The following is a 20130-nucleotide window of genomic DNA, read 5'->3' on the forward strand; positions in this document are numbered from 1 at the left end:
GTTCCTGCTTCTGTTTTAATTTAACTGGAAGTTTTAGTATTACATCTCAACCCTGAACCGTGACTGCAGTTTAGCATTATATGTAAATGCAGCCAAAGTTTTCCATTGGGATGGCATCCGGAAACAAAGAGAAGATCTTGTGAACTGCACTGTTAATGCAGAAACGACAAGTTCTCATACCTACTTGAACACATGATCTTCCTGACCACTTTTCTCCTATTCTGAAATCTTCTTTGGCATACTAGTCAGAATGGAGGGTTAAGAGTTTGTAAATCCAGATACATGTTCTCAGTGAGCCATGAAAGTCACTGGGCTGAACTTGGCTCAGTCCCTCACCCTCACCCTCATAACCCCAATCTGTCATGGTTATTATGAGGATAAAGTGTGGAAGAGGAGGGCCATAAATGCATTGTTGAACTTATTGGGTGAAAGGCAAGATATGTGAAAGAAAATGTGGAAAGCAAGAGGAAATAAACTATCCTGAAGCCAGTTTCCCATCTCAGTCCTCACAGAAGATTATAGTTAAAGGACCTATTCAAAGCTAGTTGGATACTTGTTTAAGCCCAACATGTCAAATGCTGCTTTACAACTATATCAACATTTTAATTTTTTACATATATATAAAAAGCTTCTTTACCCAGGCTTGTGCCGTGAGAAATATTTTAAAGTCCTCATTAAATGTTAAAGTGGGATGATCAGCAATCCGGTTTAAAAATTTATGTAGAGCTTTCTTTCTCGTCTCGATGAATTTGTCATTAAATCGCTCCACAACTCCTTTCATTATGAATTTTTCAGGCAATGGCTAAGGGAAAAATAAATAAATACAAGGAGGAAGATACATGAATAAACAGCACAATAGAATGTATTCTTAAAACACTAGCTCCAAAAATACAGTCCTTAGACAAAACAATGCCTCAAAGTAACATGGACAGCAGCTGTTTCATTATTAAAATAAATACAGTGAGAGGATATACTCAAGGAAAGAAATATTGTTCTGGGTCACTTAAAAGTCCAACAATGTCCATGTTTATAATTTTGAATATCGTTTCCTTCATCTGATTATAAGGGCAGGGGTTAATATTTGAACCAAGACTAAAAAGGAACATGAATGAAGAGGTATACCTCTTTCAAGTTACAAAGTTTCCATTCAAACCTAGATAGATATTGGACCTACAGGAATAATGAGTGTTGGATGTGCTTCTTCAAGTCTTCCCTTTAACCAAAGAAAATCTTGATATCGTCGTCTAACTTCATACTCACTGGAGTCAAATTCACCTCGGGTTGTCTGAAAATCATATAGACGACAAAGCTAGATGAGACACATATCAAAACCTTTTACGACAACTGGGGGAAAAGAACAAACAATTGATGGTCCGTTACAGACCGCTGCTTTGCGGTGGTCTGCTGGCGCTGCTGTTTGCTCCGTGAGGGAGCCGCAGCAGCCAAACTGCGCGGCTCCCGCGCGGAGCAAAAAAGAAGCTCCAAAATGGAGCTTCTTCTTGCGTCGCAGTTATGACGCCGCGAGGTGCCAAAGGTGCCCTCGCGACATCATAAGCGCCGCGTGACGTGCAGACGCACAGCGTCCGCTACGTCAAGATGGCGGCGACCATGTGGAATGGCCGCCGCCATTTGTTACGGACAGAGTCCGTAACAGGAGTAGGGGCGTCTAGAAGAGACGCCCCTTTTTTAAACTGGGACATCCTGGGGACGTCCCAAATGGCGGTATGTAACCCGCCGATGATACACTCATGCACACATACCCCAGACTTGCAAACTGATTACTCACACACACTCTTTCCTCATGATCTAACCATGAATATTTCATTTAGAATTCCTGCACGGCAAGGGGTTGGACTGGATGGCCCTTGTGGTCTCTTCCAATTCTACAGTTCTATGATTCTATGATTCTATATTTATTCATTCAAATATTAACATCCTGCTCTATCCCTGATGGTCTAAGGCTGGCATATTATAAAGTCAATTTAAGACAATACAGAAAAGTACGGTAATAGTAATTTAGAATTGTAAAAATATATAAACTCATTTGTCACTTAAAGCCAGATAATTTAAAACCAATGTATACAATTTAAAAATAATACCAATATAACACATGTGTGAGCCAGTGTGGTATAGTGCTTCAGCTGCTGGACTAGGACACTGAAAAACTCGGGTTCAAATCCCTGCTCAGCCATGGAAAACGTCTGGGTGACAAGTCACATTGTCTCATATTCTGAGACAAATTGTGCCAAGAACACCCCGTGATATGTTCTCCTTAAGGGCACCATGAGTCAGAAATGACTTGAAGGCACACAACCACAATAAGTAACAAAACATTATGTTTTGGTTTGTGGTCAATTTCCTGTTGGACTCCAGCATAGAATCTCTCTTCTACATCTGGCTCTGTAGTTGGACCTAAGTTGGACCTTAGGGTCAAGTGAGAAATGGCATAAAGATACCAACAACACATGTGCAAATTGATAGAATCAATTGGGTCCCGAAAGACTTAAGAAAAAGCAATGATTTCATTTGGTGTTGGAATGATACTGGAGGAATTGAGCCTCTGAGGGAAGGATATTACAAATCTGGGATGTTACACCAGAGAAAACTCTTGTCGATGTAATCCCACAATGTATGGCCCCCGTTTGGTTGAACACCGAGAAGGAGCACTCAAACAGACCTCAATTCTCAGATAGGCATATATATATATATATATATATATATATATATATAGAGAGAGAGAGAGAGAGAGAGAGAGAGAGAGAGAGGAGGTGCTCCTTTTTCTATCTATAGGGCAATATCCAAGGTTTTGAGCACAATCTGAAAATTTTGACAACTTTTTCTTCAGACCCTTAAAGAACATATTGCATAGAGGCTCCTGTGAAAGGAGCATAAGCTCCATTAGGTAAGCAGGGTTAGTTGTATGCTTCTCTGGATCGGTCTTTACTACCATGTAGCAATATCACTGTTGTTGTTGTGTGCCTTCAAATGGTTTTTGATTTATGGTGATCCTAAAGGCAGACCTAACAAGATTTGTTCAGAGAAGTCTTGCCATTGCCTTTCCCTGAAGCTGAGAGCACCTGACTTGCCAAGGTCATCCAGTGGCTTTCATGGCCAACCAGGTAATTGAAACCTAGTCTCCAGAGACACAGTCCAGCACACAAACCACTACACCACACTGTACTACTTTCTTTTTGAATTGTTCACTTCAATTGTTTTAGTCATTTATTCCTTATTTTGTTTAATATCTCATTGTGTAAAAAAATAAAAAATAAATCACTATACTAATCTGTATGTCTGTATAAACCATGGCCTGACACCTGCAAGAAGAGGACCAGCCCCAAAGTTTACATATCTGAAGCAGCCCTTTGAAGTAACCAAATGCTAACCTTTGTCACCACCCTGTATGTGATGAATGTCTCAATGGTAGTGATGTGGCTTTCTGGATCATCAACTGTAATGAAAAGGTCCTTTGATTCTGGTTCATCTTCAAATTTATATTGGTTTATCATAGAAGATGGAGAGGTTGGCATCAAAGGACTGAATGAATTTACTTCCGTTAGGGATGCATCCTGTGGATAAGCAAGACATTTGAAAGATTTGTCACTTGTGCCAAGAGAAATAGCTTACTGCCCTAAGAGTGAGTTATGACTGCTAAAATACACAACTGATGAACCATAGCATACAACCAAGTCTTTTCCTAGGACCCACAGGTACATATTGTATTTCTGAGACTCTCAACCCTAAATGAAACTATATGTAGAGTGATCTTGTAGCACCTTTGAGACTAACTGAAAGAAAGAAATAGGAAGCATGAGCTTTCATATACTTCAGCCTACTTCCGCAGATGTATTACAAAAGTTCATGCTGCCAATTTCTTTCTTTTGGTTACTCTCAAAGGTGCTACAAGATCTCTCTATGTACTGATTGTACAGACTAACACTGCTGTATCTTTGAATTCTACCACTAAATGAAATTATGGCCTGTTACAGACTGCCAAATAAAGCTGCTTTAGGTCTCTTTGGAGGTATGCTATTTAAATGATGCATGGGTCCTAAGAGTCCGGAGGTTGCACCAAAGCCACACTCCATTCCTTAGCACTGGAGTGCAGCTTTTGGTGCAGCTTCCAGATTCTTAGGATGCATGCATCATTTAAATAGCATACCTCCAAAGAGACCTAAAGCAGCTTTATTTTGGCAGTCTGTAACAGGCCTATGTTTCCAGACCTCAAAGCAAAACAGTGGCATCAACATTTACCATCAAAGGTGTGTGTGTGTGTGTGTGTGTGTGTGTGTGTGTGTGTCTACAGTTGGACCTCCACATTCACAGGGGTTAGGGGCACAAGACCCTCAAGAAAGTGGAAAACCTGCAAATAACTCTAGCCCCCCCGTTTTAAAACATCCATATTTAACACACATAACAGCATAATCTGCAAATTCAATCCACCATCAATGTCTTTGAGGAGGTGAAGATCCTTTGTAAGGCAGAAATGGGTGACTGGTGGGATTTGCCACCTCCTCCATTGCTGCCAATTTTAATAGGGACTTACAAGCCTTGTTTGCAGAATCTCAGTCTGGCAAGGTTCCCAGTCCCTATTAAAAATGGCATAGGGCAGCAGCAGAGATGGCAGTAAATAATCCATGAATAATCAAATACATAAAAGTCAAATCCACAAATATGGAGGGCTAACTGGACATACAAACACAATGGGGCAGACCAGAAATATTACAAGAAAGAACGAGCTTTATTTTATTGCCTCTTTTTCCTCTGAAGCAAAGAATGCTGCCAGCAACCCCATATATCTACACTTGTCCCTCCATATTCGCTGGGGTTAGGGGCACAAGACCCCCGTGAATGTGGAAAAACTGCAAATAACAAAATCACTTTGTTTTTATCTGAGAGAACACCTTTCTAGGAATCTCTAGGTCCTCCAGTACATCTCTGTGGTCAATATCTGCCACACACTGATCACAGAACTGCGGTGGAGGAGCTACAAATGCCTAGTAGAGTGTTTCCTCTAGGAATCTCTAGGTCCTTCAGTGTGACTTTTGGTTACAGTTGCCCATAGAGTTGCACTGGAGGACCTAGAGATTCCTAGAGAGAATATATTAATAAAATCCATCAATAATCAAATCCGCAGAAGTCAAAGCCTCAAATGTGGAGGGATGGGTGTATATATTTCTACCTGTATATGTTATTGTGGCTCTTGAAGGGCATCTTGCAAAAAAGAGAGAATTAAAGTATTGACTCACTTCTCAAGCACCAACTGTTTGATACCTAGCTAGAATTTATACTTCCAGACTTCTTTAAGACACTTCCCTAGCCTTCCTCCCCTGCTGGCACATTAGTCCCAACCAGCTGTTCTTTTATTGCCAGGCAATAGCTAGCTCCACAATGGCTATCTCCTTGAAAACCAGCCACTCAGTTATCACTGAAACAGAAAAGAGGGGAGAAAAAAAGGCATATCAATCACCCAAGAAGCCACAATTGCCTTTATTTTCTTGAAAATGGCCTTGGAATCTAGGCCTACTGCTTCGCTTTCCCTTGACCCCTAAAGGGCACACATCTCTGCTTTTGACTTCTTTTCAAGCACACAGAGCCCCTTTGTAGATAAAGAATATGATTTGCAAGGGAAATCACATTGCTTGTGATGGACTAAGTGCCAACAGTCTACCTATCTTTTCCTGACAGATTATTATATAAATTTCTAAGATACCATAGGAAAAAAGTGATTTTGCTTCTTGCAGGAACCCTTGGTATCAATTAACACTGTATGACAGAAAAGGTCTCTCATTTTCTCTGTTGCATGTGCACACACAAACACAAACACACAAATACGCCTGCCTCTCTAGGACAAGAAGCAGCATAGTACTACAGCTAATAGAACAAGCTGTAAATCAGGATGCCTCTAGTTGAATTCTTACCTTTGCCATGAACTCACTAGACGATGGTGATGATTATGATTACTATTATTTATTTATTTCATTTTTGTGCCGCCTGTCTCCCAGAAAGGGTCCCAAAAGGTAGTTCACAAGATAAAAATATTTAAAAACTTTACAATGAATAGAGAAGTTTAATACAGCCAAGATACAAAACTTTTAAGAAAGACCCCAAATGAACTCATACAAACAACATTACACATGTACACAAATCTCTGAGATAAAAAATATGACTTGGAAAACAGCTATGCAGAAAGGCTGATAGCATAATAATCTGCTAACAATGAATTGAGCTGAAATTAGTTGTGTTTCAAATTTATCAACTGTAACTGTATATTGGATTTTATTTCTCAATAAAAAAGTAAAAAAAAACTTTACAATAAAAATTAAAAACAATTAAAATCACTTAGTTAAAATAGGATAAAACAGTATAAAATTAACATTAAAACATGCAAAAGTTACAAACATGACTAAAACACACACACACCCCATATAAAAGCCATATAGATGTTTTCAAGTAAACCACCACAGTTGATAATAAACATTAAACCAGACACAACCTCAACTTCCAAAAATATGCAGACTGGTACATCTCACTGTTTACACAGTGCATCCCCAACCCTGCTCCCCAGTCTGGCCAGAAGTTTCTGCTTTAACCCTTTCTTTTTCTAGCATATCCTCACTCCCCACCCCCACCTCATTTGCTACCTACCTCCATTTAATATTAATATATTGCAGATTGGTTTTCCTTTTAGGGTGTGCAAAGAATGTATGAGAATTGCCTTGGCCCTGAAATTCTACTGGAAAAAAATCTCACCAGCTGTTAGATTTTTCTATTCTTTAGCAAGAGTTAAAAAGCACATTTTGTATTTTTTTTAGTGATTTTTCTCCATTTTTCTTTTCTCTGACAATGGTCCAAAACACACTGCAGAAATAATCCAGTTTAAGACCACTTTAACTGCCCTGGCTCAATGCTTGGGAATTCTGGGGACTGTAGTTTTGTGAGACATTTAGAGTTTTCTATCAGAGAGTTCTGGTGCCTTAATAAACTACAAATACCAGAATTTGCTTGCACTGAACCAGGGCAGTTATGTTGGTCTCAAAATTGATTATTTCTGCAGTGTGCTTTGGACAATGATATCTTTGTGTAAAAACACTTTTTGTTGACGAACCAATGTTTTCGGCACAAAATCTTGCAAAAAGCAATCTTTTCTGTGCAAATAAAATGTTTAAAAATAAAAGCCTCAAATTGTTTTTTAAAAAAAACATTGTAAAGTGGATTTAAACTTTTATAATCTCATCCAGTGAGCAAATGTTCTGAATTTTTACTCCATATCCCATCACTCACAAGCAAGGATTCTACACTGGAATGCTTCCACTATGCACAGGCACGTATGGAGACTGAGCTTTTGCTGAGTTTCTACTAGGCATGGACATTTATGGAGTGTGTGAGAGTGATTATTCTAATAATTCTGATAAATTATATGGAAAGTGACCATTCATATAGGAAGCTCTCCTGTGCAGATTCATTGCTCTCCATATGACAAAAGTCTTGGGTGATAGAGATGGGCAGTTAGCACTATTTTGTATTTTGTCAGCACACTTCCAAAACAAAGGAACAGAGATGGACTCAAAAGCTAGGCTAGATTTATCTTTTCTTCCCTCTCTGTGTGATGGCCTTTAGTAGCATATCTTCCAGTCTCCTTGTTAAACTACAAAGTAAATGTACTTGCTTACACACACACACGGTATAAAGTCTGTTTATATATGCAGCCACCTCTGCATATATTTAGACTTCGGGGCTGAGTGTGAACAAATGTGGCTTGTCTAACCAGCATGATGTAGTGGTTTGGGTGTTGGATGAGGAGTCTGGATATAAAGGTTTAAAATCCCCATTCAGCCACAAACAGCCACCTTGAGCAAGTCACATACTCTCAGCTTTAGAGGAAGGCAAAGGCAAACCTGCTCTGAAGAAATCTTGCCAAGGAAACCCCATGATAGTTTTGCCATATGGTCACCATAAATCGTGACTTCAAGGCACACAACAACATTTGACCTGGGCATTTCTCACTCATGGTTCATTCCCTTCACCAATGCACTGCACTGGTAATGTGGGTAAAAAAAGTAACTTTAAGACAAATTGTTCCCAAATGCCAGGTTGATTTTAACCTGTACCTCTAATGCAGACAAACTATAAGAACGGTTCTCTCCAGAATAGCTTTTTAACCTTTTAAAACGTTTGGCCATTGCTCTAGATAGAGAATATAAAGCTCCTGCATTTCTCATGCCCGTTAGGAACAGGTGATAGTCTACATTATTATCTTCTAAGGCTCCATGCAACCTTAGGGGCACCATTAGGCTACACAGCCAGCTATTTTCTAAAATGTATGTACTTCATGTTTATGTTTTGAGTAATAATCTGGATTATTAAACTTGACAGTTTTAAGATTCTCATTTTTCACCACTTAGGGAGCTGTTTTATTTCTATTGTGCACACTGCAAGGAATGATATATGAAGTCAATTTATTCCCAGGTACTCATGCACTAGAAAAATAATGTTTTGGTTAGGCAGCAAACTTTGCAGATGAATACATGGAAGGAGCATGGGAACAAGGGAATTTCCCTCATATTAATATTGATTTTGTAGGAAAGCTTCTATTAATGTCTCCAGAAACTGATTTTGCAATAATATGGATCTGAAAAGAAAGGTAAGCACCTCCTTTCTTTTCAAATCACCTGAACTTTTAAGGAGCTAGAGGCTAGGCTGGTTCACTCCCTGCTTACCGGCAGGCAAAAACTTTTCTCTTCAAGCAGGATTTTAAAATATAACTGCAGGATTTTATATTTTTAATTTGTTATATTAATGTGGTGGTTTTAATTTTTTTTTTAAATTGTACTGTATTTTTAAAGCATTTTTTGTGAGCTGCCTTGGGTCCCATTTAGGAGAAAGACGATATATGAAAGAAATAGGAAGGAAGGAAGGAAGATAAATAGATGCTGAACTCTATTCCTAAAACAGGATCAGTAAACTGGATATTTCAAAGTTCAGAATAAAAGCCAGAGTGCATTCACTGCCCCACTGACATGGAAGCCACCAGCTAAATGTATACATTTACTGCAGGATTTCTCAACCAGGATTTCCTGGAAGCCCAGAGTTCCACAAAAGGTCACTTGAGGATCCATGAAACTGCAATTAAAAAAAAAAAATCCCAATTCTTTTTGAGTTGCACTTATTTTCTCTCTCTATACACACACACACACAGTCGCTCCTCCTTTTTCACTGGGGATCCATTCCGGACCCCCTCACAAAAATGGAGTTTTGCTTATTCAAGCCCCATTGGCTTGAATATAGGCGTGGGTGCGTAGGCATGTGCATGTACATACTGTTTAATGTAGAGGTACTCTGAATCCTAAAAATTATTTCAAGGATTCCACCAGTATAAAAAGGTTGAGAAAGGCTGGTCTACTGATTTAAAATGAATGTACAAAGGTAGATCTGATCCTGAGAGGAAGTGTGGTGTAGTGGCTTGAATGCTGGACTACATGTTGACTTGGGGGGGGGGGGTGTTCTTAAATTGAGGTTTGTGGTGCTGTCTTCTTGTAAAGCAAATCTAGAGTGTTCCTGGAATGGAGAAAAAAAACTATTTGGGTCACATTTTTCACCTGGGTGAAGGATGGAAGTTGCAAATGAAAAAAGACTGTCTATGTCTGTGTGTACATGTAGTGGGCTAGACTTTGTCCGTTCCTGCTGTAAAGTAATGCTGCAGTTTATTTTAAAAATAATAACAAGCTGCCACACCCATATGTTGGTTTTCTTATCTTTGTCAGCATTCAACTTTGAAAAAAGCAGAGTAGAAAATGGAAATGGACTGACAGTGTCTGACCATTTCATCAGAATACAATCCTTGCCTCTTCTGTGGCAAAGAAGAGGCAGAGATTGTTTCTTATTTGGACTCAGATGCCATGTTATTGGCTGTGGAGGCCAAAGGTAATTAAATACAAAAGGGTTGATTACTTGACTACAGAGATTTTCTCTGAAGTCTCTGTGTAGGTACATTTGTAATGTTAAACCTCATCCCACTGCATCTTTGGTTCTGGTCCAGAGCTGTTATATTTAAATGTGACACATTGTGTCTTAAACATTTACTGCATTATGATTTTTATTATATGAATACTCCATATCCTCTGAATACTCTCAATCTTGTTTTACTTTCGGAAACTAAGCAGGGACATGCTTAGAGACCACCAGAGAAAATTAGGGATCTCCAGGTGGAGCCAGATGGAGCTAGGAAAGAATCTTGTTTGAGATGTGGAGAGCCACTGCTAGTAAAAGGCAACAATACTGGGCTAGATATAGATTCACTCAGTATAAGATAGCTTCCTATATGTTTAGTAGCAAGGGAATGAAAGAAAAGCCTGGTCTTAGATTGATCTCTACCTGATTGATCCCTAGTCTGTGTCGATATTCCAATAGAGAATTCTACTCTATTTTAGAAGTAGCATTAAGATGTTCAAGATTTCAATATGTCAAGTTACTGTCAGGCTTATGACTTGCAAAACCCCCCTCAGAAAACCTATTTGGAAAGAAATTGTGAACAAAGCACACTCTCTCTCTCTCACACACACACACGTAGTATTTAAATGAGAAGGATACTGATTAGCTGACCTTAAAGATGGAAGAGAAGGGGTTAGAAATCCCTTCCTCATTCTTACTCTTATGATCCCTCTGCCCTACTTAGTCCTCTGTGTACTGCCTACATGAAGCTCCTCTGCCTTTCTCAATGGGCCAATTTCTATTCCTGTTTCTCCCAACAGGAAAGGAAAATGCACCAGATGCAAAAAGGGTTACAAGAAAGGATAGTGTAAGGAAATGTCCAAGGAGAGAAAAGGAAGGGGAAAAGAGGAAAGTGTTAAGTGAGAGAAAAATGTAGGGAAGGAAGAAGGAACTAGCAAGTATATGGATTGGGAGATACAGCCAGATGGTTGTAGATGGGAATTGTACAGCCCTCTAGATGTTGATGAACTATATCTCCCTTGAGCCATTGCTAGCATAGCTAAAGGTGAGGGATGTGATGAGAGTACCAGTGGTGGAATTTGGGAGGTGGCAGCAAAGAAAAGAGGGAATGGGCAGTACAAATGGACCTGTCTCTTCACACCAGCTAACAGAAATTTATTATTTATTTCAAAAGAACATAGAAATGGTGTATTAAAATATTAAAATTTTGACTTACAAGTTTTACACACACCCCCTAAAAAAAGAAAATGATCCTATCCACAAGGCTAAAAGTGAAATATTATTTCTACATTTGCTAGATTTATTTTAAACATTAAACATTAAAGTGTACAATTCATAAATGATTCATTAATGCCTATTAGGCTTATATTCAGTAGCAAATCTAGCAGTCAATTCTAAGATGCTGACATTTGGATTTTTTGCTCCATAAATTTCTGTCATAAACAGATCTGTGAACATGGATTTCCGAGAATGAAAAATGTGCACTGCTTCCATTGCTGTTCTGTGAATATTCTTCTGCTATTTTTTTAAAAAGAAAAACAGCAGAACTGAATGTTTGTCATGCTGAACTGCTGATTTTGAACCAATAGCTAGTATACAGTACCAGTTATAATTGTAGTATAGTTCTACATTACTGATTTACCAATTTTCCCTGCATTTTCAGTTACTATAATCATATCGCTAAACCCTAAACTGCCATAAGCTTTAGTCATATATGAAAAACTATGTACTGTATAGTCTGGGCACCACAATTCAGATAGGATACTGACAAGCTAAAACACATCCAGGAAAGTGACCAAGATGGTTAAATGTCTGGAAACCAAGTCCTATGAGGAATGACTTAGGAAGTAGGGTATGTTCAATTTTGAGAAGAGATGTTTAATGGGTAAAATGATAGCCATCTTGAAATATCTAAAGGGATGTAATGCAGAAGATGGAGCAAGATGTTTTCTGCTGCTCGAGAGACCAGAACATGGATCAGTGGATTTAAATTTCAGGAAAAAAATCCACTTAAGCATTAGAAGAACTTCTTGACAGCAAGAGCAATTTAACAGTGGAATAGACCACCATTGATCATGGTGTACTCTCTTTCTTTTGACTTCGTTCAAGAGGTGAGATGGCCATTTCTCGAGAGTACTTTAGTTGTTGTATATTCCTGCATGGAAAGGGCTAGGGCTAGGTGGTCCTTGTGGTTTCTTCCAACTCTGCTGTTAAATGATTCAAAGCCCTCTTAAGTCCTCTGTTCACTACTGCTTACATTCTGGCCCTTTGGTTGATTAAAAGTCATATAAAATCGCCTGCCTTTGCAAAGCCTTCAGACATAGATATTCTGTCCATATTGAAATTGCTTCTGCTACATGGTTTTGTTTGGCTCCTTTCTCAATGGAAGAGCTTCACTTGACCCCACTGTCCAGGCCTTTGCCAATGTTTTGCCATACTCTGTATTTCTGCCCTAAGCTTACAGAGTGCTTCCTTAATTACTCCTCCTTGGCTTACCTAGGCCAACAACAATGCTATAGTGGAGTTTAGTCTCACAAGTGGCCCTCCACATTTGCGACTTTAACTTTTGCGGATGTAATTATTTGCGTTTTTGATTATTATGTTCTCTCTAGGTCAGGGGTCGGCAACCTCCGGCCCACGGGCCGGATGCAGCCCGCGGGCGCCTTTCTGCCGGCTGCCGCTCCCTCCTGCCGCCGAAATCGCCGCCGATTTCGGCCGCTCCGGCCGCCATTTTGCCTTTCAAAATGGCGGCAAAGTCTCGCGCGACCTTCGCCGCCATTTTGAAGGGCAAAATGGCCGCGCCCATTGGGAGGCCCAATGCGGCCTCTGGTGCCCTGAAACGGGGCTCCAGGAGCCGCACCGGGCCTCTGGGAGGCCCGATGCGGCAGCCGAAGCCCTGAAACGGGGCTTCAGCAGCCTCACCGGGCCCCTGGGAGGCCCAATGCGGCCTCTGGAGCCCTGAAATGGGGCTCCAGGAGCCGCACCGGGCCTCTGGGAGACCCGATGCGGCAGCCGAAGCCTTGAAACGGGGCTTCAGCAGCCTCACCGGGCCCCTGGGAGGCCCGATGCGGCCTCTGGAGCCCTGAATCGGGGCTCCAGGAACCACACCGGGCCTCTGGGAGGCCCGATGCGGCAGCCGAAGCCCTGAAACGGGGCTTCAGCAGCCTCACCGGGCCCCTGGGAGGCCCGATGCGGCCTCTGGAGCCCTGAATCGGGGCTCCAGGAGCCGCACCGGGCCTTCAAATGGGCCCCGCCCAACTCCCTCCTGGCCCCGCCCTCCTATAAATGGAGGGCGGGGGGGAAGGAGGAGGAGGCAGAGAGAGAGAGAGGGAGGGAGGGGAGGAGGAGAGAGAGAGAGAGTGGGAGGGAGAGAAGAGAGAGGGAGGGAGGGGACGAGGAGAGAGAGAGAGAGAGAGTGGGAGGGAGAGAAGAGAGAGGGAGGGAGGGGAGGAGGAGAGAGAGAGAGAGTGGGAGGAAGAGAAGAGGGAGGGGAGGAGAGAGAGAGAGAGAAAGGGTGGGAGGGAGAGGAGAGGGAGGGAGGGAGAGGAGAAGAGAGAGAGAGAAAAGGTGAGAAGGTGGGAGTGATGGGGGGGAGGAAGGGAGAGAAAGAAAGTGGGTTGAGACAGTGGCATGCATTTTTTGCTGTTTTGTGGCCTTGCCTAGTTGCTTCCATTCTTGCAAATATTGCTCTTATTATTGTTGTTGTTCTCCTTTGGTATTCTCTTTGCAAAATCCCTCCACATGGACTTGCTTGCTCTTTTGTGGGTTGAGACAGTGGCATGCATTTTTTGCTGTTTTGTGGCCTTGCCTAGTTGCTTCCATTCTTGCAAATATTGCTCTTATTATTGTTGTTGTTCTCCTTTGGTATTCTCTTTGCAAAATCCCTCCACATGGACTTGCTTGCTCTTTTGTGGGTTGAGACAGTGGCATGCATTTTTCCTGTGTTATGGCATTGCCGGCCCTAGTAACTTCTTGCAAATATTATGCGGCTCCGCCCCTGGAGGGTGGAAACTCCACCCCCATGTGCGGCTCCGCCCCCGGAGGGTGGAGGCTCCGCCCCCAGAGGGTGGAAGCTCCACCCTCCGGCTTCGGCCCCCCAGTTGTCTGAGGGACAGCAACCCGGCCCCCGACTCAAAAAGGTTGCCTACCCCTGCTCTAGGTCTTCCAGCACAACTGTCAAAAGTTGACCACAGAGTTGTGCTAGAAAACCTAGAAGTTTCTAGAGAAACACTTCTCTAGGCATTTGTAGGTCCTCCAGCATGACTCTATGATGAACTTCTGGCAAATGTTACCACAAAGTTGTACTGGAGGACCTACAGATTCCTAGAGTGGTGTTCTCTTAGGTAAAAAGAACTGTGTTCTTTTATTTGAGATTTTTCCACATTCACAGGGGGCCCTGTGCCCCTAACCCCAGCGAATGTCAACAGACCACTCTAGCTGTGTTAGTATGCATCTGAGGAAGCATACCTAGGGTCAGGATACTTTGGGGGAAGCCTGGAATATCCTGGCCCTGCACCTTCCCTCATTGCCTTGGTCTCCATTTCAGGGACCTACTCCCTTTACAGAAGACCTACTCCTCCTAGACAAGAAAACTGCTAGAATTAGCTGGTTGGCTTTGAGATAACATGTTTCTGTTTGGAGCTGGAAAAAGCAGTTACTTAGAATCACAGAATCACAAAGTACAAAGAGACCTCAGGGGCCATCAAGTCAACCCCCTACCATGCAGGAACTCACAATCAAAGCACACCGGACTGATGGCCATCCAGCCTCTGTTTAAAAACCTCCAAAGAAAGAGACTCCAAAACTCTCTGGGGCAGCATATTCTACTGTCGAGCCACTCTTACTGTCAGGATGTTCTTCCTAACATTGAAGTGGAGTCTCTTTTCCTGTAGTATGTACAGGGTCATACTCTCTGGAGCTGCAGAAAATAAACTTGCTCCATCCTCAGTATGACATGCTTTCAAATATTTTAGCAGGGCTTTCATATCATCTCTTAACCATCTCTTCCCCAGGCTAAACATACACAGCTCCTTGCTCATCATAGGGCATGGTTTACAAATCCTTCATCATTTTGGTCACCCTCTTCTGGACATACTCCAGCTTGTCAATGTCCTTTTTGAAAAACTGGACACAGTATTCCAGGTGAGGCCTGACCAAAGCAAAATAGAGTGGTATTATTACTTCTCTCAATCTAGACACTATACAGTCAGCCCTCGGTATCCATTGGGGATCTGCAAGTCCATGGATACCAAGATCCACTGTACTTCTGTTGATGTAGCCTGGAATCACAATGTCTTTTTTAGCTGCTGCATTACACTGTTGACTCCTGTTCAACTTGCAGTCTACTAGGACTCCTAAATTTCATGAAAATCTACAGCTTGTTGTCTTATACAGTTTAGAGATAACATCAGTCATACCATCTACATCTTTAATGTTTCATTATTAAGCAATTGTTAAGTTTCTAATCAGCTGTACATGCCTTTTACGTATGTCAACTTCAGTCAGCCTTATATACCTTGAATATATGTTTTTGTCATGCAACTAATTGTTTTGTTTCACCTTCGACATGTTATTGATAGACATGTGATTATTTGTGTTCACTCATGTATTACCAGATATTTACTATATTAATCCAGCTCCTATCTAACCTTTTTTTCTTTTTTTCTTTGCAGTCTGGTGCCTATTGGCACTCCTTTTGTATTTATAGATCAATTCAAGACAAACCTGTCCACATATTTGGACTTTACCTCTGGGTGTGGCTATGGGAATTGCCATGATGAGAGCCTTCCCTTCAGTAATTTAGTCACTATACCATTTGTACCAATAAATATAATTAAGATATTGGACAGATAAGAGAAAAGCCTCTCCAAAAGATCCAAGTGATTGGACAAGCCACTGGGTCTTGGCCAGTGATGCAATGGTATATTTTGAACTTCCATAACCATACTATGGAAAGTGAATCAAAAAATTGTAGACAGAAGTGTTGACCCATAGCACGAAAACTGTTCTTAACCATTTTGATTCAAAGTAGGGTCTTTTGTAATGCTGATGATTTTTAGTTTCTCACTGAAGACAAAGCCAATAGGGACAGCTCCAAACAATAACAATATAGCTTGATAACAATATACTGTGTCTGGGAAAATCCATCATCCCCTCCTACTGAAAAGACCCCAGATATACTCATAGGAAATGGGTCTGCCCAAGGAGGATGGCAGATGGTATCACCATGTGTGTTGTTTGTCTTCAAGTCTTTTCCAACTTATGGCAACACTATCACAGGATTTTCTTGGCATGTTTCTTCAGAGGAGGTTTGCCACTGCCATCCTCTGAGGATGAGAGACTGTGACTTGCCCAAGGTCATCCAGGTTTTTACGAATAAGTGGAGATTCGAATCCTGTTCTCCAGAGTCATAGTCCAATGCTCAAAACGCTACGGTTCCAGTTGTAATATCATACTTGCTGTTTATTCTTTTTGAAAGGTTGTGGATCTTTAACTCTAGGAACCCTGGCTTCTGACTTCATCAGACAATGATTTGGGACACAAAAGAAGACTATGGCCTGTTACAGACTGCCAAAATAAAGCTGCTTCGGGTCTCTTTGGAGGTATGCTGTTTAAATGATGCATGCATCCTAAGAATCCGGAAGCTACACCAAAGCTGCACTCCAGTGCTTAGGAATGGAGTGTGGCTTTGGCGCGACCTCCGGACTCTTAGGACCCATGCATCATTTAAATAGCATACCTCCAAAGAGACCCAAAGCAGCTTTATTTTGGCAGTCTGTAACAGGCCTATGCCTAGGCTTTGGAACTCTCTCGCTAGGTAGGATACTTCATTCCCTATTTATTGACTTCTGATGATATGTAAAATCATTTCTTTTACACACATTTGATGTCTTGATCTGTTATAATTACTAAGCTTTCTATATTTTACATAAATTATACACACTTTTTATTTCACATTTTTATTGTATTCATTGTTTTATTTTTATTCTATTTATGATGCTCACTTTATTTTCTCTTTCTTTCCTTAGCCACCTGAAGAACTTATTTCAAGGAAGGAAAGGATACTTTATTGAAACATAACTAAAACAGCATAATTTATACACTGACTTGATCTGAAACAGATCCATGTCCTAGGCAACCCAATTTAGCAACAAGGATTCTGACATTATGATCAGAAAAACAGTTTCAAACATATAAGAGATAGATTAAGAAACTTCAGAAATGCCCAGTTACGTTTAATCTGTGCTTTCTCCTGTGCAGAAGAGCTTTGCTGTTGGCATCCTGAGGCTGAGAGAGTGTGACTCACCCAAGGTCATCCACTGGGTTTCACAGCCAAAGCAGAGTCATAGTCCAACACTCAAACCACTACCACGCACTGGCTCCTAACTTGCACTAACTAAATTAAATTCCCCCAAAAACATATCTCTCAAAATTAAATTGATAGGACTCGTATTGTTAATCCAACCGCCAACAACTACAGCTCACAAATTGGCTTCAACTGAATTTCTTACATTGTGTACCAGAGAAAACTGATCTCCAGCTTTGGTGATATAAAGGCTGCCATGTGATATCCCATCTCAGGAACCAGAGTGTTTAGCCCAAGACATTGAACAGATCTTCAAATTAAAATCCAGTAGTATGTCTTCACAAATGGAGAGCAAACATTGATCCATCATCCCAGTGGTGTATGGCTAGGTGTAACCTGACGCTTGTAGATCTACCAGCAAAACATTTGCATCCTCAATCTCTAAAGCAAGCCTACCTGCACAAGATATGGATAAATGTATGAACTTTTTGGTTTCTTCCTCCATTCCTCAATTTTGGTACCACTTACTCTAATGGGGAGAGCCAGTGTGCTGTGGTGGTTTGAGAGTTGCATTACGACTCTGGAGAACAGCCACGGAAACCCACTAAGTGATCTTGGGCAAGTCACACTTTCTCAGCCACAGAGGAAGGCAAAAGCAAAGACAAATGCCTTCTGAACAAATCTTGCCAATAAAGATACATGATAAGTTCACATTAGGGTCACCATAAGTCAGAACTGTCTTGAAAACATACCACAACTGATGGAAGAGTTCAGAAGAACTCAAAAGTCTGCAGTTTGATGGCACTTCAGGGTGGTCCTAATAAAAATATTAGCCAACTACTTATTTGCTTCTCATTTATACTGCAAATGTAGATGCCTCAGGCCCTTTTTGCATATCACATGATGTAGCTCCATTATTTTTTGTGATGATTTGCAGAAAAGTCAGCTGTACCAGGTTATAGTGAGTATCAGTGATGAGAGAAGGTAAGGAGAGGAAAAGAAATGGTGAGAAAAGGTTTTCAACTCAAGAACAAGTGGAATGATGCAAGGACCCATATCTTTGTTTGGGCCAGAGCATGGAAGTTACTTTTTGGACTGTAACTGCCAGTATCGCCTAGACAGCATGGCCAACCACAAGAAGTGCTTGGCTCTGTCCTTCTGAGTTATTTTCATAGTGTTTCATTCCTTGTTCAGCTTACTATTTTGCACTTATTTCTTATTAGTGGATCTCTGGTTTCTAGCTGAAAGAAAATGACTATTCTACAAGTTGGATGTCTGATTCCTGGAACTAAATAATCCAGTCCCAGATTTATACTGGTTCAGGATATCATAGATAAGAAAGGGAGATACTCACAGTTCAGTTACTTCCCATTTCAATGGGAGTTTTCAGAACATTCACCCCTGTCATGGTGCACTGTGTTCTCCTGGTTTTATGACTTTCTTTACTTACAATAGCTGGTTAGCAGAGGACACATAGCTTTCCTGAACACAAAGTTTCTCTTTCCTCTCTGTAAATATTCCAAAACTATTTAAAACAATTAAAGTCCTGCCTAGACCCCTGAACCCAATGCCTTTCCAGATAGCAAAGCAATATCAATCTACTGGGACTATCTAACCATGCATTTTTATTTCTCCACTGAGCAAATATATCATGTGTATGTGTGTATGTGCCTTCAGGTTGCCTCTTGACTCATGGTAAACCCATTAATTTGATAAGCTTTCATAGCCAAGGAACGGTCAAAGGTGGTTTTACCAATTTCTCCTAGTACTAACCAGGGCAAACCCTGCTTAGCTTCCATGATCAGACATAATCTAATACCTTTAAAGTATTTACATAGCTAAAACATTATTTCTGAGAGATAAGTTAGACTAACACTGTGACAGCACAATGCTGCTCATGGCTGAATATCATGGCTCAGATATCATGGCTGAACAAGAATTTCTGTATCGCCACAGACAAGCCCAGAGCAGTTCTCTGATCACAAATGTAAGCACTTCTCAGTTCAATACTCAATTCTGCTTTGCATCAAATATGGGGCAGAAAATATCTGTTATCTCTAGACTCCTAGAGGGGTTTTCTGAAATCTGAAGACCAAAGATGCAAACTGGTTTGAGTTCAGCTGAACCCTTCTGTTCTTATGCTTCCCTCCCTCCTGTTTGACTAAAAACCTAGTGTGAGTTTGAACATTGGACTATGGCTCTGGAGACCAGAGTTCGAATCCCCACTTGGCCATGGAACCCTACTGGATGACTTTGGGAAAAATCACACTTGACAAGTCAGCCTTATATCACCTCTATTGCATAAATGTCAGGGACACACTGGTCAATTTTATAGTCCTCTGTAGCTTTCAAACATCAACCTTGATACAACATATAATGTTGCCAGATTCTGTGCAGCTGCAGTTAAAATTCACCAGGTAATAACCTCAATAGACTAGTACCAATCTTGTCTTGCCGAAGTTGTGTAATCTGGAAGGATAGTTTAAATATTATTTTTAACCTGTGTTTTGAACTTCTTTTATTCTGTATCCCTTTTTTTTTTATCTGTGCTGGTCTATGACCATAATAAAAGATTCTGTTACTATTCTATTCTTAAACCCTGTGATAGGTTCACCTTAGGATCATTGTAAGTCGGAAACTATTTCAAGGCACACAGCTACTACAACTCTGCTTTCTAATAGCAAACTCAAATGAAAAGGAGTGATGTTAATTTCTGCCATCACATTGAAGCTGCTAGTACTAACATACTAGGCAGAAACATCAAGCCGTCAACAACTTATGGGATGGGCAACAGGAGGTCAGGACATAGTGGAAGTGCTGGGCCACTTTTATAGCACTGATCAAGATAGGGCATTCTCACATGCTTTTCCCCC

The 20130-nt window shown here is 40.9% G+C and overlaps 1 protein-coding gene across 4 annotated transcripts in view; it reads right to left on the reverse strand.

Annotated features, from left to right (window-relative positions):
* The window catches only part of LOC149316490 (sorting nexin-7-like), a 65659-nt gene that overhangs the window by 38554 nt on the left and 6975 nt on the right, over positions 1 to 20130 (reverse strand). For 2 of the 4 annotated variants that reach the window (XM_089515655.1, XM_089515654.1), the window contains exons 2-4: positions 3387 to 3569; positions 1175 to 1285; positions 638 to 802 (exon numbers count right to left, since the gene is read on the reverse strand). In XM_089515655.1, coding sequence (XP_089371781.1) covers positions 638 to 802; positions 1175 to 1285; positions 3387 to 3569 — 459 coding nt within the window. Of the gene's footprint in view, positions 1 to 637; positions 803 to 1174; positions 1286 to 3386; positions 3570 to 5249; positions 6170 to 14418; positions 14470 to 20130 lie in introns of those variants that run through there. The other 2 variants (XM_089515657.1, XM_089515656.1) reach the window with 2 other exon arrangements.

Source organism: Sceloporus occidentalis, unplaced genomic scaffold, assembly GCF_023333645.1.
Source record: "Sceloporus occidentalis isolate IW3139 unplaced genomic scaffold, rSceOcc1.0.p SCAF_3, whole genome shotgun sequence".
Taxonomy (NCBI): Eukaryota; Metazoa; Chordata; class Lepidosauria; order Squamata; family Phrynosomatidae; genus Sceloporus; species Sceloporus occidentalis.